Consider the following 25,050-nt stretch of genomic DNA (forward strand, 5'->3'; position numbering starts at 1 on the left):
ATATAATTGACCAGATAAAATAGATTTATGGAACTGCCTTATCTGAATATCACTAACATATCCCAAAGTAAATACTCGAAGACCGTCTTTAATTTCACTGCTTTCCCTGAATGCAACAATTAATATCTTTAAATTATTCTTTGAGATCCAAATCTTTGCATTTATTTGAAATTTGGCTTTGGAATCTCACTTGGATGAGGAGAATTTGACCAAGAACCACCTGCAAACTTTTTATGTTTTTGTTCTAAATTCTCAGGCTCATCTGGGGTGAAATTGACAGATCCATCATTCATTAAAATTGACAATAACTCTTTTTCAGTCAAGGAGGTTGATGAACTAGATGAAACCATTTGTGAAATTGGTGGTAATTGTTCAATTACTGGTTCAGAAGTGGTAACATTTGGAAGAGAACCATTATTCATTGAATAATTATAACTAGCAGGTTGTTCTTGATAATACTGTGGTAAAATATTATTTTCAAGGTATGAAACATCATAGGATTGTTGAGGAAAATGAGTTGGAACTTTTTGTGGAGGAATAGTTGAAACTGTAGGAGGTTTTACAGGTGTTGAATTGATTAATTGGAGTGATTGACTGAGAAGAGCGCTTGGTTTTAAAAGTCCATTTGGTGATGGTGCAGAATTAGGACTAGAATTATTTGCTGAGGTTATAATAGAAGCTGATCTATTGATACCAAGTAATGAAGGTGTTAATAATTTCTGATTGGTGTTTGGTTTTGGATAAACTGTTGGAGAGGAAGGAGAGTTGAAAGCTAAAGGACTATGCATAACTAATACTTGAGGATATCCAGCAGTATGATTAATAGTGGTTACTGGAACTGATTGTTGTTGATAATTTGGTTGTTGTGATGATGATGAAATAAATTCTTGATTAGAGGATTGGTTATTGTTGATATTACTAGGAGGTTGATTCTCATGATTTCTAATGAGATGATTGGTATTTCTTGAAGATACATTTTGTTTTTGTACATTGATAGGAACCATAACCTTCTTCTTTTGCTTCTTTTTCTTTGCCTTCTTATCTTCTTCTTCTCGTTTATCTTCATCACTTTGGAGTTTGTTTTCATCACTGCTACTACTGTTATCATTTGATTTTGTCATGTTATTCTTGTGTTGGTAAGGAATGACCATTCTTTCATAGTTTGCAAAGTGATCCCTGCTTGATGTTTTTGTTTTCCCAAAACCATTTCCATTGGCATTACTGTTACCATTTGAAGAATTATTCTTATTATTTTCAACGTGTTGAGAGAAGAATTGTGGTTGATTACTATTGTTATTAGCTTGTTGTTGTTGTTGTTGCTTGATTGGAGAATGAAAGGTTAACTTTTCTTGAATACCATCAAAAGAAAGATCCTTGTATTCAAAGTATCCATCTTTAAATTCTCTTACTCTAATTGATTTCTCCCCTTTTGGTACAAAAACTCGTTCTTGTTGTTGTGCTTGTTCATCAGTTAAGAATAAATCTTCATTCACTGAATAGCCTCCGGTTGGTGTTTCTCCATTGGCATCTTCATTTAAAAAGAAGGGTATTAAAGGTCTACCAAATTCACCTGCCTTGTTTCTTGTTGTTGTACTACGTTGTTGTTGTTGTTGTTGTTGTTGATCATAGGTTGGTTCTGTTTCCATCATGATGTGGTGTTATTATTGTTTTTAAAAATCGTAAAATGTATTTAATGATGTATTATATGAAATGTTCAGATTGTGCGCACTTATTGATTGAAAAGTATTGAAGTGATACTGATGATGATGATGTTGTTGTTGTTGGATAGAATAATGCTAGAGTTAAATTTCTTGATGGTGAATTATCCATTCGACACGGTGGTGTAAAATTTTTGTATTTTTTTAAAGGATATTTTTAGTTTTTTAATTTGGGAATTGTATTTTTAGAAATAAAAAAAACAATTGTAATCTTTACAATATTATTCAACCAAAATAATATAATATTATATAAACTTTACCATTTAACAATACTACTCAGTATAGATACACTGTAGTACGCATTCTTCTTATTATTTTTATCTAATTTATAAAAACTGTAAATCTTTACAATTAGCTCTAAATGTGAACTTTTCAATTTTCACATCCATTAATGAACATGGATAATAACTCATCCATGATTACATGGGCGACACGGTAAATAAATGGAACATTTTAACAACTCATCCAACAACTAGTTTTTCAAATCAAACAACAATATCAAACTCTAAAAAAAAACAATTAAAATCAAACAATAATGGCAAAGTGTTCAGGTTGTGGCGATTCTTGTGTTAAACTCCATAAGATTTCATGTAAAGATGGATGTGTTGTGTCAGTGTGTCACATGTGTCATGCAACTCCTCAAGGTTAGTTGTAAAAAAAGTTTTTGAATGATATTCGAATATTGTATAATATTACATTGTTATTAGCTCGTATTGGTACTAAATGTTGTTCTTGTGGAAAGATTGCTTCATGGAAGAAATTGTAAATCAAATATTAGCATTTAAATATATTATAGAATGGGCTGTAATTATTTATCCAGCTCACAAATAGCTTCCTCTCTGTACATATATAGAGAGATTTGTATCATAATAAATTTTACATTTGGTGTAGTTGATGAAATATTGATTTGTCAATGTTTAACATTTTTCAAAGGATTACAAAACATCTCTACAATAGATCTGTATCATTAATAAAAAGAGCATTGGTGGTTATCAATTTTATCATTGTCATTGTGTTTTAATTATATTGAGCTGTAGATGTATAATATTTTTAATCAAGTTTTAAAGATAATATAAAATTGATTGAATAAATCAAATAAATTAATTAAAAAAAATCCATCAACAACAATAACGAACAAGAACACTTTTTCTGTAGTGCTTTTTTCTTCCGAATTTTAATTTTTTTGAATATATCATCAATAACAATACATCATCATCAATATGACCCTTTCATTAGTAGTTGCAGGCGTTGCCCTTGGATCTGGAATTGTTGTTTTAAGAGCATCAGTTAGAGCTATGGCTAGAGCCAAATCAGCATCAGCAATTAATAGTACAACAATGAAAAAAACAGGATTTACATTGAATGCTGATTTACTCTCGAAACCAATTTACGGAAGAAACTTTATTGAAGGATCATTTAACCCAGAAATGTCGAAGAAAGAAGCTTTGGATGTTTTAGGCTTTGGAAAGACAGTTAAACATGTTACAGAGGAAGATGTAAAGAAACGTCACAGAAAATTAATGCTTTTAAATCACCCTGATAATGGAGGTTCTGCTTATATTTCATCTAAAATTAATGAATCTAAGGATTATCTGTTAGGTAGATACGGAAGAGATTAAACAATTTTAAATATATATATATATTAATTTTTCAATATCCTATTTATTAACATGTTACCAAGTATTATTATTATTAGTTTATTAATCGATACAATATAACTAGTATCACTTTGATTACATATCAAAAGTTTATTTAAATTAAGGCTTGTTGAACTTGTTCTAAGAGATCAGCCAATTCTTTAAATTCTTCAGTATTCTTGAAAACTTCTTGTGATCGTTTTGTAACAGATTTGAGTAAATCTTCAGCTTGAGATAAATGTGAAACTTCCTTATCTTCCTTATCATGTTGTTTATACCAAGAAGCAACACGAATTTGTAATTTAACTAATTCAGAAACAGAGAATGCAACAAAACCAAATTTAGATTGTTCACGTTCCCAACCTGACATTTGTAAACTTCTAACTAATTTTTGTCTCTTTTCGACTGCCAATTCTAAATACTTAATCTTTTCTTCTGAATGTTCATCCAAAACAGAATCTGCCAAAATTTCATAATATCCTGAATAAGCTTTCCAAATATGTGGATCCAATGAAATAGTATTAGTAATATGTTCAAACATGTCAGATAATTCTTTTTTCAATCTTTCACCATGTGGAACTGGTGATTTTTCTAATAAAATCTTGAAAACTCTCAAGAATAAGAACAAGACATCAGTGTCAAGCTTCTTATCTTGCTTAATTTCAACCAATCTCTTGACAGCACTAATTGCACAATCAAATTCGTTAGCTTCAATACAAATATACAAGTAATTTTGCCAAATACGCCATCCATCAAAGGCAATTCTAGCTGCTTCTTGTTGAGCTAAGAATGCTGCTTTTCTATATTCATTTAAATTGTTATTATCATTCAATGCATTCATTAATGAATATATTGTACAATTATAGTTAATTAAATATATAAAAAATTATCAATATTAAAACATACTTGTTACCTTGTTGTAAATGAACATTGGCCAAATTGCTCCATGCTTCAGCATCATCTGGAGTTTGTTGAACAACTTTAGAATAAGCAGTTTGTGCCTTCTTCCAATTTTGAGTTTTCATGCAACAATAACCATAAATAAACCAAGCAGAAGTGTATAAACTTGAAAGAGCTAAAGAAGCTTCAAATTCTGGAATTGCAGATTCATGTTGATTAATTTCAGTATAATAAAAACCAAGAGCACGTTTAGCTCTAGCAAAACGATGTTCAGAAACTTCCCAAGCTTTTTCATACATTGCAATACAAGTTGGATATTTGGAGAGAATTTCATCTTCACCTTCAACATGATATTCTTGTCTCAATTTTTCAGAACGTTTCAAATCACCTAACATGCACCATAAAAGTGGATTTTCAGGATCTTCAATAACCTTTTCAATTACAACTCTTTTAGCTCTATTTTCTTGATCAAGTGAAATGAAAGATTTCATCATTTCTTCAAACATTCCATATTTTCTATAAATGACAAGTGCTGATTCTAATAATGCTGATTTAGTATAAATAAATGCTAATTCTCTTTGTAATTCAAATATTGGTGGATATCCAAGACAATAGAAATATTTAAGACGTGTGCTCATATTTGGTTCTGGATTTTGTAATTGTGAAACAAGTTTTTCCATTTGTTCAATACTACGAATAAGTGTACCAACAGTTTCTGCTTGAATCTTTGCTCTTAATAATAAGGCAGTTGATTGAATAAGCCAATTTTGTGGATTTTCAATAACTCTGTTAATATATGGCATCATTTGTCCTTGTGTAATACCGTGATCTGGATTTGTATTCTTAATATCAATACTATTTTAAAGAAATTCAAAGTAATAATATCAATGATATCAATAATATCATACATCAATGTTAAATCATATTAAAATTATATCATTCAAACAATTTATAATAAAAACATACCACATGGCCAAAATAATTGCTTGATCAACAGGTCTTAAAGAAGATAAAGTCAATTCCTTTTCTTCTTCATCAGTTAAATCAATATTTGGTGTTTCCAACAAGTGAGTATCTTCATAATGTTTAACAACTTCAGGTAAAAGATCACTTTCAGTTGTTTTTGGTTTGGAAGTTCTACTCTTAGCTTCTAAAACCAATTGAGCAGTCTTATATTGTTGATATTTAGTTTTAACACCAAATTTACCAGTTACATTCATATATAAACCAGTTGCTTGTTTAGCTTTTTCAAAACTTTGATAAGCAAAACGTTGTCTTCTAAAGTAATAATCAACAAGACCCTTTTCAATATAATATCTAGCAAATAATTCATCATTTTCTTCTGTAACTTTTTCAATTGGATATTTTGCATCAAGATATTCAAATGATTTTGAAACTGAATTTAAAATTGTTTCAGTAAAATAGCTCATTAATCTTTGATGAGTAATATTAACTCTAAATTTCCACCATTCATAAGTTTCCAAGTTTGAAATATCATCTCTATCAAGAAAACATTTAGCAATTAATAAATAATGTGGAATTATTGTAACTGCAAATGCTGATTCACCATTTATAGATAATTCTGAAATGGCATATTTTTGTAAAGTTGAAGTTCTACATGAATTTGATTCATTCTTAATTTCTAAAAATTCAGGATTCTTAATTTCACCTAAATTAATGAAAGGAATTGAATGGAGTGTTGTTGTTGTTGGACCAACAAAATTTTGTTGAATAAATAAATTTAAATAATTAATACCACAGAGTAAAATAATAATTGAATTAAATTCTGGGTTTTCCGAAAGGTATTTAGTGATGGTTTGATTTAATTTCTTATAACATTCTATTAGATGGTTGTTAGTGATGAGGAGTTGTTTAATGTTGTTGTTATTGTTGAAATTTTAACAGATTTGGATGAATTAATAACAATGGTAGAAGATTAGTTATTTAAATCTTCATCACAAACTTACCTGTTAAGAGTGATTTAACGAGTTGATAATTTTTACATTCTTCTTCATCTAAATCAGCAAGTGGATTAAAAATTGATGAAAAGATGGAAGGATGATAATCAGATTTGTAATTTCCGTTCAAAATATCAATAGCAAATGACAAGATTTCACTCTTTTGTAAATCGGAAGTAAATTCGTTGGTATTTTTCAAAGCATTTAAACCAACTTCATCAGAGAGAACAAGACACCTTTCAAGGATGTTCATTTTTTTTATTGACTCGACAATTTGAAAATGCAATGGGACTTGAATGCTGATTCAATTTCGGAAGTGAACCGATGAAGAGGAAGCACAAAATATCCTTCTTCCGAATATCAATGGTTGTTAACTTTGAAATTCTTGCGATTGAGGATGCTCTAATGTGTTGTTTTTGAAATAATAAATTAATTTTAATGTTTAGGATGTCTCGAATGCACCAACTGAGTCAAGCTAGCCAATTCTGATGATAGTTTAGAGGATTTGGATGTTTCTTCCAAGTTATCGGAACGAAGTTTAATCTTGTCAAGTTTTTGGTCTAACTTGCTGATTTGTTCGTCCTTCACTTTGATTAATTTGACTATCTTTTCAGTATCGATTGATAAAGACCCTCCAGATGAAGATGATTGGTCACCATTATATTGGGCAATTTGTTTAAGGAGATAGTTAATCTTTTGCTCGCTTTCTTTTTGAAGTTTGATTTGCCTTCTTTCGTAAACAAGTTCTGTAAGACGAATATTATTTTGGAGGTTTTCAACCATTTTGTCTCTATCTTTGAGGTTAAGCTCCAGTTCCAAAATCTTTTGCTTTTTCACTTTTTCATCTTCTTTCAGTTCAATAACTTTTTCGAAATATTGTTTCAATAACACTTTGGCTTCAGAAACAGATCCAATTTCATTGAACATAGACATGGAAAATGATTCATTATCTGCAAATCTCAACTTGTTCTGGAATTGTTCAATTGTTTCAGTCTTGTATTGGATTTCAGCATCAAGTACTTCTGTTCTTTCGTTAATCTCCTCAAGCTCTTCTTCTTCCTTTTTAATTTGATCCTTGGCTTTTTGCTCGAGCTTATCTCTGTGCTTAAGGAATTTTTCTCTTCTTTGGTGCAACACGTCGATTTGTTGTTGGAGATCGTTAATAATTTTTGCTTCAGTTTTCAAGCAATTATTACTGTTGGAAGTTCTCTTGCTCTTTAGAATCGTTTCCTTTTCAATAATTTCTCTTTCAACTTCTTCTAACTGTTTCTCAATATCAACCATTGACTCTTGCATGAATTGATTCTTTCGTATTTTTCTCATTTCAATATCCTGCTTAGCAGTTATCATATGTTCCTTTTCTTGAATGATGGATTCTCTTCTTGCAAGCTCTTTTTCCAAAGTTTCAATAGCATCTTTCTTTGTCATATATTTTTCAATCTCCTTATCGAGCCATTCTTTTTGTTTGTCTATTTCTGTTGATGATGCTTTCATCTTGGAAGATCTTGAGAGTTGATACCTGTTCAACCGTAACTGCTGATTAACCTTTTCAACTTCTTCAGATTTCTTATCGAGAAGTGATCTTTGCTTTTGGTTTTCAATTTCCAACTCTCTAATTCTTTTTTGACTCAGCTCAGCTTGTTTTCTTAACCCAGCAATTTGTTTCAATTGAGATGAATACGATTGGTTTTGTTTTTCAGTTTCTTCCTTAATCTTATTCCTGAGAGAATCCTGTTGCGATTTCATCTTTGTAATTTCGGATTGAAGATCGTAAACTTTCTTATCACTTTGATATTTTAACTTTGATATTCTATCTGATTCATTTGCCTTTTTTCTGAATTCTGAGAGTTGAAAATTTTGTTTCTTGAGCCTTTCTTCATAGTCAGCCTGGATTCTCTTCTTTTCCTCTTCCTTTTTTCCTTTCTCCATATCAGCTGTTTCAAGGGCAGTCATTAGTTTTTCAAGCTCCTGTTGAGTAGCAATCACTGACGATTCCATTTCAAGAATCTTCTTTTCATAATTTTCTTGGATAACCAATGATTCGTGTTCACTCTTAAGTAAGTCTCTTATCAACTCCTCTTTCAATTTAATCATTACAGTCAAGTCTTTCAAGCTTTGCTCATATTTCCTCTGTTTCTTCATGAAAATCATTTTATGTTCTTGCATTTGCTTCTCTACCATTGTCTTTTCCATTTCGATTTGGTTTTGTTGATTGTACATCATGTTCTTTTCTTTTTCTATATTCTTAATATCGTTCTCTATTTGATTAAGCTCTCCTTCAACAACAGGTGATTCCTCTCTTGGACTGTCCTCTTGTGGTGGAGGTACACTTATTGGTTGAGCCATGTTTTTACTGACAAGAACAGGCATTGGAGGAAGACTAGCAATCCCCAGCTCTTCAGGAAGACTCTGAATATATTCACCTAATTGAGCAACCTTCTTCATTTCCAACTCCAAATCTTGTTTGAGTGCTTGAACATTTTTCTTCAACACCCAATTTGTTTTTGATAATCTCTTAATTTCTCTCATCTTTTCAGTAAATATTTTTTCATCACGTTTAAGGTCATCCCTTGCCTCTTTAACTTCCTGCTTTAATGTATCAATAACTTTGTTCTTGTCATCTTCACTTCTGTTGGAATCGGTATCAGATCCCAAACTTGAAGTGGAGTCAACTCTCTCCAATGTTAATGAACCAGTTACATCGTTCGAAACAACAGCCTCTAAAGCAGAAATTATTTCAGAAATTTTCTCTTTTGGAATATCCAAAGAACTCCATGGGATTTTTTTAAGAATTCTAAGAACATCTTTCACTTTGTTTCTAAATGCCCTAAATCGTTGTACGTAAGAATCTCTTTCTGATTGTATCTTTGATAAATTTTCGTTAAGATCTTCTATCTTGGTATTGGAATTTGTTAATTGTTCCTTCAACAATTTGGTTTCATCTCGTATACTATTTACATCAGAGAATCTTTGGTTGTCTTCAAATTTAAGCAAATTCTCTACAGATGGGTTAAATCCTTCTGGACTCATTCTTTGTTGCATTAAAGCAAGTTTTAGTGATTGAATTTCGTTTCTTAATTGGTCTATTTGCATTGAATGAGGATCTATATTCACAACTGGTTTGTTCTTAATGTTTCTTGCTCTGTTGGCATATTTTAAGGTATTCACTGTTTCTTCAAAATTTGAATCTGCTGGGGAAATACAAGCAATCATAACTGTTTTGCTGTTACCACCCAAGCTATCTTGCAATAACCTCGTAAGCTTGGAGTCTCTGTATGGAACGTGAGTTATGTGGGCCCTCTTCTTCTCGTCTCCCAAAGCACTAATCACATTACCAAGAGCCAATAATCCACAATTGATTTGAACAGCCTCTTTAAATCGAACTCCAACAGCTCCCGTTCTCTTTGTTCTTTCACTACCAGCCAAGTCCACTAAATGGAACTTGGCAGTCATGTATTGTTCTCCGTTTCCTGTTGAATCAGAATTTTCTCCTTTAACTCTCTGTTCAAGTAAAATAGTAAATATGGAATGTGACCTACTCGACACTTCATTCATTAATGTACTTCCTACAGTTCTATACAAGCTACCAGTTTCCAAGCAGCCTATCATATCATCAAAACTTTGGACTAGCTCTTCTTTAATCCCCGAAAGGAATATCCCTTTTTTCTCATCTTCTCTTATTTGAATCAATTTTGATGATGTTGTCGGAGAAAGTAGATCCTTAATAGTTTCATTATAAATTTCAAGAAAAGAAACTTTCACAACACACTCCATATCTGTTCTTTGTTTTACAGTTTCGAATATTTGTTGAATAACTCTCGGTATAACTCCTAGTTCTTCATCTAATAAATTTGATGAATTTGCTGTTCCCATTGTAAATGTTTTCCCCGAGCCCTAATAAAAGTTAGATCCAAAAAGTTCATAAAGATAACATACTGTTTGACCATAGGCAAGAACTGTTGCATTATATCCTTGAAAAAGTCCATCCACTAATGATTTTACTGAAGAGTCATAAATTGCTGACTAAATTTTGATGATGAAAATATTGTATTTTGTCGTTACATACCTGCATTGAATTTTGCCCGAATACATAATCAAAGGCAAATGTTCTATCCTTTCCTATTATTATTTGTTTTTGATCTATTGTTACACATTCTCTACTCTTCTCCAATTTTTCCTTTGGAAGCATGGGTCTTATCCTCACTGCAACTTTTACAGTTAACTCGGGAGATGATGTATTAATATTATTCATTGATGATTGTAAGATTGATCCTTCCCCTGAAGAAGGAAATCTATCACTTGTATTCACTGGAATAAATAAAGGAGTACCACTTCCACTATTATTCAATGATCCATTTAAACTTGCATTATTTCCACCACTGAAACTCATTTTTTTTATTAATTTTTTGTATATGGAATTGGCGGGAAAAGTGTTTTAATCCTTCTGCTCAGCCACATGTTTGATAATTCTGTTAAATGTGCTGTCCATGATTGGTTTGAGTGAGTCTATATCAATTGCTGTTGTAATATGTATTTTGATATCTTTCCTAGTAGTTTGCTCCATAAATTTAGAAACAATAAAATCAATATTTCCTAATTTGGTGTTTGAGAATGTGTGAATAATATAGAATTAAACTTACTCTTAATAAATGATTGTCCAAATTCATACCAATATTTGTATACACCCTTAGCAAATATTCTTCTATTTGATTTTATAGAATGATCACTATTTTGTGAATCATCTATTGATGATCTTGTTGAAATAGTCTTCATTGAAATTGAAGGAACAGAAATAAAAATCTTATTGTCAGCATCCTCTTGCATATAGAGTGCATACTTGGAAATGATAATATTTTCATCAACATCTTCTTGATATCTTAAACATAAACTTCTCCACACAATATCACTGTAATTAAGATGTATTATCATTGTGTAAATATTTGGCATATAAAATATTGAAAAACTAACCTTGTAGCAATTCTATAAAAGTCATAATTAACCTCACTAAGAGAACACAAGTCTTTTGCATCAAGAAACATGCACACATAGATAAGAGCCTCTGGAGGAAGTTCTATCATGACACGTGATGTATCTTCTTCACAATAGGTCCATTCAGCATCATCATCAAGAACATCATTCTCTGTATCGTCCTCCTCTTCTGCACCAACATTGGTACTGGTTAATTGTTGCAATCCTCTTACATTACAATTCGAATAATTCTGACTCATAATTTGTCTCAATAAATTGTCATCAGATAAGCGATTAGGGTTGAAATGCCTACTCATAGTACTCAGGGAACTACATGAGGCCTTACTCTCGGTTTCAATTGCTTTATCTAATACGGATGGTGCTCTTACAGGTTCTTCCTTCTTCTTCTTTCTTTTTTGGCTTAATTGATTGTTAAATCTTTGACCGAGAGGATATTGTTGTGCTAGTTGTTCCTCTTCTCTTTTAGCTCTTGGTGTTAAGAAACCAAAGATTGATGTTTTCTTTTTAGTTTGAGCAAGAGCTTTCTTCAATGATCTTTTTTCTTCCTTAGAAATTAGATCATCAAAAATATTCTTCTCCTCATTTTGTGAAAGTACAAACTCTGAGAAGTCTTCAGAATCAGTACCATTCTTAAATTCATAGGATAGAGACTTTTCATTCATCTTTCGTTTCTTTTCTACTCCTTCCATGAATTGATCGAATGCAATATCATCAGAATCTTCTTCTAATTTCTTTTGATGTGAGTTTAATCTCTCTTGAATATAATTTGTTGCAAATTGATAAAATCGATTTTTGGCGTTCAATTTCAAATCGTCTGGAACCTCTTTACCAAAAGCAATTGAAAGATCATGTTTCTGAATCTTTTCTAAAAATACATCATATTTGTTAAATATTAAGAAAACTGGTACATCAGCAAAGAAGGTCGAATTAATAATCTCATTAAATACAAGCAAACTTTCCATCATTCTATTAGTTTTTCTATCTTCGTAGAGAACTTGATTATATTCACTTAGAGCCACAACAAACAAAACAGCGCTCACTTCATCAAAGCCATTAATCCATTTCTTTCTTTCACTTCTTTGTGAACCCATATTTACAACTCTAATTGGTTTATACATGACAAGTGTTTTGGAGCTTTGAGAATCTTTCATAATCTTATTCTCAAATATTGGTTCTAATAGACTTGTGTTTTGTGGTAAAATATCATCAAGTTCCATTGTAAATTTAGTATCTTGAAATCTGTCTTGTATAGTATAAGATACAACATAATCTTTCTTTGGTTTAGAAGTCTGTTGATCTAAGAATGATCCATCAATACTCATTGAACAATCAAAAGAATTAACCGCATTAAGATCATTTGGAGATTGATCTGATCTTTCTACACCCAGTCTAACTTTCTCATTTTCACAATTATAGTAATAGTAGGTTGTTGTCTTTCTAATTTTAATTGGAACATGAAAAAGAGACTCAACTAAACCAGTTGTTCTCATTCTAATTCTCAAAATATCATTAATTGTTGGGACATAATATGGATCAGCAATTCTATCTATACTTGTAAACCAATATCTTGCACTTTCCATATAATCAAAACACATTTCATTTCCCATTTCATAAATTTCTTGAATTTGAGGAACTTCGTACCATAAATATTTAATCTTTTCCGCAACTGACTTGGTCATTACCCAATAATTATCCTTATTCATATTACTAACAGCGTCCAAAACAGCATTAATACTATCAATTAAATAATAATCATGCATTGGATCTAATAATTGAAAATTGATAGCGTGATAAATGTTTGTGCAACCATCAACAAGTCCATACATTGCTAAAAGTGTATTTCTATGAATGGGATAAATAAAAAGTCGTCTATATTCTGGATTTCTATAACTGTTTGAAAAATCTTCTCTTAAATCAATTGAATCTCTTAATGATTCATCAAATATAATACATTGCAAGTCAGTAGGAGTACTCAAATCAAAACTATGTGTTCTTGGTGATTTGGGAATTGTGGAGGTATTTCTTGTTGATAAAAACTCTCCATTCGAATTTACACTATTTACACTTAAGTAATTGGAATTCACGCTCGAAGAAATAGGTGAATTTTGATGAATATTTGATAAACTTGAGTTCAAACTAGAAGAAATACTTCCTTGTTGTAGAAAGTTATTAGATGAAGTATTCGAATAACTATTATTATATACAAGATGAGGTGTTGTACTCAAAGAGGAACCTGAAATTGAGTTGGATACCACTTGTTGATGTGAAGAATTTGTTGTTGTTGTTGTTGATGAAGTGCCTCCATTGTATTTCCGTTTTATGGGATACCAATAATTGAGCGATTTAACTATTGTTGATTTTCCTCCTAATTATTTTCATATTCGAAATTAATTGATTGTTAATAGATAATTTGATGTTTCGAATATATATTTGTTTAATAATAATTTCAAGTTTCGTCATGATATTGTTTAAAAGATCATTCATATAATATTGCGTAGATGATGATGATGAATCCGTTAAATGTTATATTTTGTGGTAAATTTAATATATATGAAAAAACACAACACGGGTGTAAATACAACAATAAAAATTTCAACTTATACAAACCTTCGCCTGTGCCTAACAAGACGATTTTGGTTGGTTTCTTCACTTCATCAAGAGAGTTATTAGGTGATGTATTGTTATTGTTGACACGGGTTGACAGATTGGGGTAAAGAAGGGCTGCATTCTGTTGATTAGAGAACTTTACACCCATTTTTTAATTGTGTTTGATGGTAATTGTTTTGGGAAATTATTGTTTGGCTATGAAAAATCACAAAGAGAGCAATAATTGTATGGCACACTGTATTGCAATTCAATCAGTTGGTTGTTGTGCTGCAGCTTGCTTGTTTATTTCTCAATAGAGGTTTAGGTCTATTTTGGAAGCAAAAATTAAATTGGTGCATAGTGTGTGAAAAGCTTTTCAATTCAATAGGGCCCACACAAAAATACTATTTTGTAAATTAGCTCCTTTCATAGATTGGTCAGTCAACTCTCTGTAAATTCCATGAAAAGTGGATAAAGTAAATCTTTAAATGAGACACCAAATAAATAAACATATTAATTTCTACATTTTTATTCTTTTGATGATTTCATTAACAATTTAATCTGATGCATTCTCAGCAAAAGTCAATTCCATTATTTTGTTTGAAAATATGCCATGTGAAGATATATTTCCAAATTTAAAAATGTCAATAAGCCAAATGGTGAATCCATCCTCAAACTTACAAACCTGGAATGGCTTTTGGACCCAAGCCAGGTAAGAAACTTGAAGATGATGTAAAAGTGTCCTTGGCTGAAGGTTGATGGGAATTTTGAGTAAGCATTTGGTAAGGAAGAGGTAATTCATGAACATTATACTTGTCATCCATCTTATCACCAGGTCTATTTCTCACCCAAAACTTGGTTGAGTGGTCATTACTTCCAGAACATAAAATATGACCGAATGGATGCCATGCAATATCCCAAACAGCACTTGAGTGAGCTTCCTTAATTTTAGCCTGTGGAGATTCATTACCAACCATCCAAAACATAATATTACCATCATAAGAACCACTGGCAAATAAGTTTTCATGGAATGGATGCCAGGCAAGACAAGTAACTTCTCTGTTATGCCCTTTGAATGTTTGGAATTCCTTAAGATATCTAATATCATATAATTTGATAAGTTGATCCTTTGAACAACTCATAACCCAGTTACCGTTCATATTCCACTTGATATTGAAAATAGTATTTTTGTGACCGTGGAGAGTAGCAACACATGAAGCAGATCTAGCATCCCATAATTTTACAAGGTAATCCTTAGCACCACTAGCAATTAAACTATTTCTTGGATGCCAATCACAACATCTGACGTCACTACCGTGACCACTTAAAGTATTTTCAACTGTTGCTCTTTCAAAATCCCAAACCTTAATAGTACCATCATCGGAACAACTGCAAAACTTTGAATCAGATGGTGCAAATCCTAAATCTCTAATACATTCCTCGTGTCCTTTTTTAATTTCTAAAACGTTATTCATATTAGGTTGCCAATATTTAATAGCTCCTGCGTTATCAGCACTTGCCATGAAAGTATCGTTGTGATTCCAAACCATGGCTCTGATTGGATCGTTGTGTGCTAATTGAATAGTTTCAAAGTTGAAGGCCATACCATTCCACAATGTGAATTGTCCACTTGATATTCCTGTCAACAATCTTCTACCATCAGGTGTCCAAGAAACAACGTGAACAGCATATCTTTCCTTGTTTGTACTTGAGTGTTCAAAATTACTTGTAATACATGTTGTTGGATTTTGTTTATAGGCTGATGGTGGTAATAAGTTAATTTCATAAGCAGGATGTGGAGGTATATACATTAAATCTCTCTTTGATCTTTCATAAATTCTGCTTCTAGTTAATTGGATGACTGTAGGACTGTAATCGATAAACTTTCTGTCAATAGCCTTTCTCATACGTTTACCATCATACACCATTTTACCTTGTTGTTGTTGAATAAAATTTGGTGCTACTGGACCATCGTCTTGTGCAACACCGTGTTGTTGCAAGGCTTGTTGTTGTTGTTGTGCAAAAGCAGCAATACCTCCTTGTGGAGCATTATTTTCTCCTCCATTTGGTTGTTGTTGTTGCTGTTGATTATTATTATTATTTCTAGGTATCCTATTATTATTGTTATTTCTATTATTTTGATTATTGTTATTGTAGGGATGGTGACGCTGCTGATTGTTGTGGCCCATCCTTCCACCGCCACCATGTTGTTGGTGTTGTTGATTCATTTTATTTTTAATTAAATTTAATATTATTTTTTTAAAAATTTAGTAGAAATATTATTAATCATCACTCCAGGTTGTTGTTATTCAACTCAAAACCTTCTACCAGTTTGGTTTATCATTTGCTCGGGCAGGAAATTAAGATCTTAACATCCTCAATAATACAATTAAAAAATGAATCAAGTTTCTTAAGATAACATTTAAACCTCAATCCATCACCCGAATATTAATATTGATAAATCAAGGATGACTGAACCAACAGGAGGAAGCCTTGCAAATTATTCGTTCCCTCACTTTCTCTTAGGATGATCCTCTCACAGAGGGTAAGCGCACTTCTTTGGCTTTTCACTGATTTAAAAGATGATGGCCAAGAGAGGTGAATGAGCACAAGTCTAACATCACACAGAAAAAAAATTATAACAATTCTTCTGTTGGTTCTCTCTCTTTCTTTTTTGTAGTGTAAGAACAGACGAAACACAACAATTCACTACATTATTTTCTAGTCAACCAACAACAAGTATAACAATAAGAAACTAGACAATATAACAACAATAAGAAAATGAATTCTAGTGAAAATGTTGTTACTGATCAAAAAACAACATCATCAACATCACCCAATACTACTCAACCAACAACAACAACATCAATAACAAATTCATCAAGTCAGAGAGCAAACGAATCTTTTAGAAAAATGAAAGAAAGATTATCTTTGACATCAGATGAAATGGTTGGTGATTGTGTTGATGAAGAAGAGGAAGAATATTCACTACAATCGATGGAACAAAATATCAATAGTTTACATACAATAATTGATAAATTAACAACAATATTTAAACCACTTTTTAATGAAACAAGTAATCAAACTAATACTTCATTAACGATAACAAAAATTGAACCACAATTCGGACCACTGCAAAAACAAACACAAGTTACAATTAACTTTTCAATACCTTTTGTTGTTCAACAAACAAATACAACAACAAATAACAAAACAAATGTTATTCCACTAGATAGATATAAAGTAATTTTTGGTAAATTCATAATAGAACCTCAAAATATTCAATCAAATACTTTACAATTTTTAACACCAAGTATTGATAATAATCAAAATAGTTATGAAATTAAAGTACTAGATTTAGAAAGTTATCAATTCATTTCATCAAATCCTGCAATTTCATTCACTTTTTTAACAGATCCTAAAGAAGAAGCATTAACAGATTTAAATAGAGTAAAGGATTTATTTAATCAAAAAAAGAATGAACTTTTACACGAGAAGACATATTCTAATGGACAAACAGCATTACATGTTGCTTTTAAATTGGCTCAATTTGAAATTGTAAAATATTTAGTATTACAATCAGATGAATTTGATTGTCTTGTACAACAAGATGATAATGGACATACACCATTTGACGTTGCCATGAACAACAAACATTATTTATTCTTAACAAAAATTATTGATTGGTTGAAACAAGTTGTGAAAAACAAATTACAATTCCAACAAAATCAATTTTTAAATATGCCATCAAATAATATCAATAGTGGAGCTTCTCCAATAAGTGTACCATCTCTCAATTTGAGTAACAATTCAACACCATTAACATCAAGTCAAAGTTTTATTAGTAGTAATAGTAATACATTGGCATCTCCAATTGGTGGAAGTTATTCTGCTAGAGATTTAAACTCTGTTACATCAGCAACATCATCTGCTCGTAGTTCATTAGATAGACATCGTGGATCATTTGATAAGCGTCGTTCTAGAGATTTGACAATTACTACAAGTTTAACTCCAAAGAAAATCAACTCACCAACTTCAAATTTTGATTCAAGTGTTTCTGAAAATTTTGGCACTCCAAACAATCACCAAACTTCAGATGCAACTCCAAATTCTGCACCTCATATTTCATCTTCAGTTCCTACACAATCTCCTCTCACAAATTTCAGAACTACAACTGATATTTCTGATGATATTGTTACAAATGGAATTAATTCAAGAAAATCAAATCATAAGCGTGTATTAACAAATTTGGGTAGTCAAAAGAATCAATCAACTCCTGTGATGCTCGATGATGAAAGTACAGAAGATGATTCTGACTCAGCAGCAATTTATTCTGCTGTTACCCCTGTAAAATTACAAGCAACTGTTGAAGAAAGGGAAGAAGAAGCCATTTCAAATTTAATTGTCAAGTATAGACTGGATCAATACAGTGATATTTACAAGGAAATGTTGGATAGAAATGATCCTCTAGTTCATAAAATAACTAGAAAGATTGAAATGAGAGATGATTGGGATAATTCTTTCAAAAAGAGAAAGGAAACTATGCTTGTTCCGCTCACACGTGAAAAATCCTACTTGGAAGAAGTTCAATTGGAGAGAAGAGCCAATCCATTCAAGCCAAGTATTTATTATGATGAAGAGGTTGATGATGGATATACTGAAGGAACCTTGTTGCTTTCTCAATTCCATGAAGACAGTTCAAAATTGTTACCTTACAATGTTTTGAGTACAATTCAAACCATGTCTTCTGATTTTATCATTGTTTCTTTCAAATCATTGGATACTAAAGTTAGAGATGTAGTTTTTAACGTTGATGATTTGAAACAAGTTAGTTATGAAATTGATATTCTTGATAGAAAGAAAATTGATGATAAAAGGAAGAAAGCACAAAAGAGTAATGAATCACCAACAGCTGCTGATGAATTGGACGTTTCTCTAGTTCTTCCAGGTAAGCAAAAATTACTTGCCATAGAAGGATTACAAGAACCAGAGTTCTTGTTGGCTACCTTTGAAGATGTTTTCCCATGTGAAGATCAACAAAAAGTAACTAATGACGATACCAAGTTATTATACTCTGATTTTGAATGGGAACCTTCACACATTGATCCAACAAGTCAATATCTTTTCGAATTGAAAGGTTTTGAATTGGATGTAAATAAGAAACTTGATATTCCTCTTGAGGAAGCATACTTTGTAACTGTTTCACTCTATACTTATACTGATAAGGCATTTAAAAAGATATCAGAAGATGTAGAATTCAAGATTGAAACACATCCAAAAGAAGAAGATACTATCACCAAATTGAAAGCTATGTTTTCTGTACAAAAGAATTTTGAATCCAAAGTTGTTGCCTTGTTTAAATTTTTTAGAAGATTCAAAGGTGAATTGACTGAAACTTTGAACGATTTGTATACTCAAAAAGCAGAAAAGGTAAAACAAGGTGATGTTAAAAAGTACTTTACAAAAAATGAAAAATTATGCACATTCCCTGGAGTTGCCAGTTCAATTTCAATCTTTGGTTGGTCTGCAATTCATTTACAAGATTGTTTGAAGAGGTCAGAGGTTGTTTTAAGTGATAGTTTGTACATTCTCCCAAGAAAATGTAGAACAGGAGATGCTATTTTATTGGATAGTTATCTAGATGTTTATACTAATGCAGTTGAACGTGAATCAAAACCATTGATGAAAAAGACTATCTATGGTAAATTGTCATTCATATTCAAAGAATTACCAAATATTCCTCCTATTCCTCGCCATTACCACCCAAATTCTCACGAGTTGGTTATTAAACTCGATTCCAAACATTTGAGAGTACAACAAATTCCAAACTTGGAAAATAGTTTATTGACTAAGATTTTACCATTATCTAGTGAACTTATTATTTATCCAAAGGAATTGAATTTAACAAAGAAAGATTTTAAGAATATCACAGTTAAAGTTTCATTCCTAAATGAGCAAAAGAAACCAATGAATGTATTTTATCCAAAGTTTTCCAGAAATCCTGAAAGAAATTCTAGAGTTCCTTATAGATTTACATCTGTTTCTGTTGGTAATAGACAACCAGAATTTTGTGATGAGCTGAAGTGTATTTTACCATGCAGAATAACGAATTATAGTTTACAATTTGAATTCTTAAACGTTCTCCATAAGGAAAATTTAATTTTGAAAAATCATCGTGAAGATGTCCAAAGAATTGGTTATGCCATTGTTCATTTGGCTGAAGCTGCATTGAATGGAACCGAAATGAAGTTAGAAATTTACACAGAGAAAAAGGAAGCCAATGTTGTTAAAACTGAAAAAGTTGATGGTTACTTTACATTCCAACTCTATTCAAGATCAATTGCATTCCCTACTGATAATAATTTAATGTCATTCTTTGATACTTTGGATTTATTCCAAAAGAGAAATTATTTCAAAAAGATGAGTAGAAAACGTGATTCTGATGATGACTTTTTCCTAATTTCTCCTGACCTTTCTCTTGTTTTACCAAATCTCAAATTGCTTGGAGTACAACACATGGCCTTTGCTCCAGTTATTTTGAATCAACTTTTCCTATTGTATTTTGATATTGGTACAGATGATGAAGACACTCAACATGAAATATTTGTTGCAATTATTGATATGATTGACAAGTATAGAACAGAACATCGTACAATAGTTCCTGGTTGGATTAAATTCCAATTTACAAGTGTTTTCCCTGATTATATGATGGAGAGATTGCCAACTATTGCCAAGTCTGTCAAGTACATTTTGGAAAGAGATGATTATGACAGTAAGATTATTAAGAATGCCAATTACTTATTCTCTATTTTACTTAAAGCTATGGTTGTTCATATGGACTTTAGAAAGAACAAGATGCAAAACGCTGATCATGATTTTAGTGAAACTTTCTATGAAACTATTAACACAATTACAACCAAGTCTTTTAGAAATTTATTGAAGAGAAATATTTCCAAGACTAGACCAGTTACTATTATCAATACTACAGTCATTTTTGCTCAGTTCTTAAAGGTTTTGCTTACAATTTTGGACAAACCTTATGTAATGAAACTAATTGCATCATTTGTAGAGTTAATTCCATTGATTACTCCAACCGAATCTGAAATGGGAAAGAATAAGAACACCATATTGGAATGTATTGCTAATTTGCAAGTAATCACTTACAAGGAAGTATTTTCCTACGATAATTATCTTCAATTATTTGTTCCAGAATCTATTGAAAAAATTTTACAAAATGATAGTCTTCCACCATTGGATGATACCCACTTCTTATTCTCATCCTTTGTTGATACAGTAATCAAGAATTTGGTAAATCCACTCAAGGAAACTAGAAATCATACTGCTCTAGTTTTTAGAGAATTCCTCTACAAGCTCATGTCTACCTCTAGGAATTCTACATTGGAAGAAATACCAGAAGCATCCGACAGAATCAACTTAATGACCTTTGAGTTTGTTGATAAATTCTTGGGCATTCTTCAAGATTGGAGATCTGAAGTTGAAAAGAGTGTAAATTCCAATAAGAAAAAGATGAATGAATGTAAAAAGAGAAAGATTATGATTCAACAACAATTGGCTGCCAAGAAGGAATCTCAAAGAGCTGCTAGTGAAAGCTCCCTTGCTGGTATTCAATTGGAAATGTTGAACAAGGAAATTATTGTTTTGGAAACTAACTTTAAGCAATTCGAAGGAATGATCAACAAAACTAAAGAAGAATTGAAGAAAGATATGAAGGAGTCATTCAAAGAAAAGAGACAATTGATAACTTGTGTTTTCCATATTTTGAAGAATACTGAACAAAGATATATCAAGAAATGGTTGAAACAAATTAATATTACAAAGAGATTACAATTCTTGCAAATGATGCAATTAATTCTTCAATCATTTGAATATCAAAGTGAAGCATATTACAAGGTTTTCTATGAACATTATTACAATACTCAAGTGAAAGTCAAGAATAAGGTTAATGCTGATTTGTCTAGTAACAACTCAACTTCAACTGCCACTGTCTCTGCTAATGCCTCCTCTGCTTCTTCTCTTCTTAGCAATCCACAAGCACTTCAAGCATCTACCAATATTTCTTCCATCTCTCAAAGTAATGAAGCATTATCAACAGATACTCTTGCAGATATTGGTACCTATGTTGCAGGTGATATTGAAGAAATTACTTCTCCAAAAACAGCAACATCAGAACTTGTTAAAGCTGGTGCTTCATTGATGAAGAAGAAGAATAAGCAAGGATTTTTCTCAAAGCTCATTCCTAACTTTGTTAGTTCAGATCAAAATCTCAAGACTGATATCAAAGAACTTAGAACATTATCAAAGGCAAGATTATTAGATTCTGCTGATAAGACAAAGTCTGTCAAATTGGAAACTAACTCATCTATCTATGTTAAGAAGTGTGTTAATATTGAACAAAATTGGTCAAGAGAAGTCTCTAACTATGTTTTTGAATTATTAGTGTTCTGTATTGAGGAAATTATGACAGAAAAGACTGATCATCACTTGGATTCTGCAAGTATTTTGGAAAATGTTGTCAAGATTTTCCTTACCTTCTTACGTATTAATCAACCAGAAGATGTATTGATCAATGTTTTGATCTATTTGAAATGCTTCTTTGCTAATCATTACAAACAAGTATTTGACGAGGAAGCAAATGCTCAATATCCAACATTATTCTGTGAATGTTTAATGATGCACTGTAATTCATCTATTCCAGAGGTCAGAAGCCATGCTACTGCCTGTCTCTATCTTCTTATCAGATACATGTATATTATTAATTATAATACCATTTTGAAACCACAAGTTTTAACAACACTTGCCCTTTCAAAGACCTTACAAAAATATGTTTCTCCAGTTGTTAACATTACTTATTTAAAGTCAGCAATTGATGCTATTGGAAGATATGCTTATTTGGACCCTGATCCACCAATTTCAGTTCAACAAACATTGAATAATCAAACAACTCAATCAACAGCTGCAACTGAAACAAAGACCTTGTCAACTCTTGATTCATTCTTTAGAAAAATGGAACAAAGAGTTAAATTATTATCTGCTATCAAGGAAAGAAAGGAAGAATCAACATTTGCAGAAGAAGTCAATACTCAAGTTTGTAAAAAGTTGCAATCTTTATTACACGACACAACAAGTGTTAAATCAACTCTTGCCCTTGAAGATATTCACAAAACTGAAGATTTATTCTTGAGAATTTCACAAGTCTATACCAGAATTCCAGAGTTAAGATTTGTTTGGTTGAATCAATTGGCTGCTAATCATTACAAGAATGGTCAATATTTGGAAGCAAGTCAATGTTATATGACAATTTTATCACTTGTTTTTGATCATTTGAAATCTATTAATTCTCCAATTCTTGCTGGTATTTCAGTTCAATCATTCTTTGCCATTTCGCCACTCAAGAGAAAGACAAGCGCTGATAAGTTAACAAGTGCAAATCCTAACAATAGAAATGCAATGAATGATTGCTTTATTTCAAATCAAGCAGTTGAATTTACTGAATATGGTATTATTCAATTATTATCCAAAGCTGTGGAATGCTTAGAATTAGCAGAATACTTTGAAAGTTGTATTGTTTTAGAAAGACTTTCACTTCCATTCTTAGAAAGATCTAATGATTGGATAAGACTTTCAAATGCCTATCATCATTTACAAGATTTATGTGATCGTTTGAAGAAACCAGATCGTTTAGAACCATACTATTACAAGATTGAATTGGTGAACTTCCCACCAGAAAGATCTCAACCTAATCATATTTACAAAATGCCAAAACTTTTCAAATTATTCAAGATGAACAAGTGGGTTCAAGAAAAGTTTGGTTCTCCATTCGTAAATGAACAAATGGAAGTTGTAAGTGGTGCAAAGAAGGTTGATATCGATCCAAACAAACGTTACATCTTCTTGACTCCTGTTAAACCATTAACAAAGAGTGTCAAACCAATAATTATTGGAAATCAAAAGATTTCTAAATATGAAGGAAATATCAGAAAGTTCTATTATGAATCAGCTTATGGGAAAAAGACTGAAGTTGTAACTGAAGCTTACAAGAAGAAAGTTATTATTACATGTATGGATTATTTCCCTAACATGAAAACACGTCTCCAGATTGAATCTGAGGAGGAAGTCATCTTGACACCAATTGAAGCTGCCATTGAAAATATTGAATCTCAAATTTCCAAACTTAGAGAAGCTCTTCAAATCCCAGGAGACGATGAAATTGATATTTCACAAATCAAGACAGGTAATAATATTGACTTGGCAAATCTTCAACTTGTTTTACAAGGTTCTATCAAGGCAACAGTTCAAGGCGGTCCAGCAAGTATTGTTGAAGGTTTCCTCAAGATGGATCAACGTCCACTCTATGCAGTTGAGCACATTATTAACTTGAACAGAAAGTGTCATGTATTTTTAAAGTTATGTGAAGAGGCTGTTAAGGTAGAAAATCAACTCATGGATAAGGCAACTGAAAGAGCTTTCCATCAAGAAATGGAAAAGGGTTTAATCGAAACTCAGCAATTATTCGCAGAACATTTAACACCACTCGATGAAATGTTTTATTCACAATCTCAAAATTACAACAATTATTCGCCTGAAGATTCAGAAATGAATAGAGGAAGCGTTATTGGAGACATTCCAATGATTCGTAATTTTAGATTCTCAATGCCACAGCATGAACTAACACAATTAGGTATGAACTATGAAGAAGAATCAGATGATAGAGATTTCATTCAATAAGTTAAATAAATTCATCATGATCGTTCCAGTAAACAATGTCAAACATCTATTGAGAAATGATATACAGAGTTGGTATTAGCTGAAAGTGGTTTTAACTGCAGAAATTAAGAAGATCCTCAACTTCAAAACAATTCACAGTCTATGCAATTTGGCATATCCTAATATTCAAAGATTTTGCAAAATTGGTAAATAATTTATTAATTAAAAGAGACCTTTAACTTCTTCTGTTTCTGGGTCAATATCGATCAAAAGGTAGGCAGGACGAGTTGGAAGACCTGGAAGTGCAGAAATATCACCACAGAAAGGAACCAACAAACCAGCACCACTGTATAATCTGATACTCTTAATTGGGAGAATGAAACCACTTGGAGCACCCTTCAATTTTTCGTCATGAGAGAAACTGTATTGAGTTTTAGCAAAACAAATAGAATACTTTTCTGGCAACTTGTCCAATTTTTGAATTTCCTTTTCAGCAGCTTCAGCATATTCAACACCAGCAGCTCCATAAATTTCCTT

At 31.5% G+C, this 25,050-nt stretch overlaps 6 protein-coding genes across 6 annotated transcripts in view; 2 read left to right on the plus strand and 4 right to left on the minus strand.

Moving 5' to 3' along the window:
• Positions 1–142: 142 nt before the first annotated feature.
• On the minus strand, positions 143–1,855 carry NAEGRDRAFT_80417 (uncharacterized protein). Its single transcript, XM_002675040.1, has one exon. It carries the CDS (start codon positions 1,647–1,649, stop codon positions 162–164), a length of 1,488 nt encoding a protein of 495 aa, XP_002675086.1. The 5' UTR covers positions 1,650–1,855; the 3' UTR covers positions 143–161.
• A 1,083-nt stretch (positions 1,856–2,938) lies between these two features.
• On the plus strand, positions 2,939–3,337 carry NAEGRDRAFT_69694 (uncharacterized protein; the record flags this gene model as incomplete). The annotated part of the gene is made up of 1 exon (XM_002674968.1): positions 2,939–3,337. The coding sequence occupies one exon, from the start codon at positions 2,939–2,941 to the stop codon at positions 3,335–3,337; it is 399 nt and encodes a 132-aa protein (XP_002675014.1).
• A 133-nt stretch (positions 3,338–3,470) lies between these two features.
• NAEGRDRAFT_69695 (uncharacterized protein) lies at positions 3,471–6,466 on the minus strand (the record flags this gene model as incomplete). The annotated part of the gene is made up of 4 exons (XM_002675041.1): positions 3,471–4,155; positions 4,262–5,110; positions 5,222–5,924; positions 6,223–6,466. The coding sequence occupies 4 exons, from the start codon at positions 6,464–6,466 to the stop codon at positions 3,471–3,473; spliced, it is 2,481 nt and encodes an 826-aa protein (XP_002675087.1).
• Positions 6,467–14,294: 7,828 nt separating this feature from the next.
• Positions 14,295–16,016, minus strand: NAEGRDRAFT_80419 (WD-repeat protein; the record flags this gene model as incomplete). The annotated part of the gene is made up of 1 exon (XM_002675042.1): positions 14,295–16,016. The coding sequence occupies one exon, from the start codon at positions 16,014–16,016 to the stop codon at positions 14,466–14,468; it is 1,551 nt and encodes a 516-aa protein (XP_002675088.1). The 3' UTR covers positions 14,295–14,465.
• A 553-nt stretch (positions 16,017–16,569) lies between these two features.
• On the plus strand, positions 16,570–24,556 carry NAEGRDRAFT_80420 (dedicator of cytokinesis protein-like protein; the record flags this gene model as incomplete). The annotated part of the gene is made up of 1 exon (XM_002674969.1): positions 16,570–24,556. One exon carries the CDS (start codon positions 16,570–16,572, stop codon positions 24,532–24,534), a length of 7,965 nt encoding a protein of 2,654 aa, XP_002675015.1. The 3' UTR covers positions 24,535–24,556.
• A 179-nt stretch (positions 24,557–24,735) lies between these two features.
• Positions 24,736–25,050, minus strand: part of NAEGRDRAFT_69699 (formate--tetrahydrofolate ligase) — a gene marked incomplete at both ends in the record, with an annotated part of 38,633 nt that continues 38,318 nt past the window's right edge. Inside the window, one exon of the mRNA XM_002675043.1 lies at positions 24,736–25,047. Within this exon, the coding sequence (XP_002675089.1) occupies positions 24,736–25,047 (312 nt within the window). The remainder of the gene's footprint in view (positions 25,048–25,050) is intronic.

The sequence above is a fragment of the Naegleria gruberi genome (genome assembly GCF_000004985.1).
Source record: "Naegleria gruberi genomic scaffold NAEGRscaffold_36, whole genome shotgun sequence".
In the NCBI taxonomy this organism is placed as follows: Eukaryota; Heterolobosea; class Eutetramitea; order Acrasida; family Naegleriidae; genus Naegleria; species Naegleria gruberi.

What these genes read in the sequence shown, in the direction of transcription:
- NAEGRDRAFT_80417 (XM_002675040.1), bottom strand. Translation starts at nt 1,649, where the DNA reads ATGATGGAAACAGAACCAACCTATGATCAACAACAACAACAACAACAA.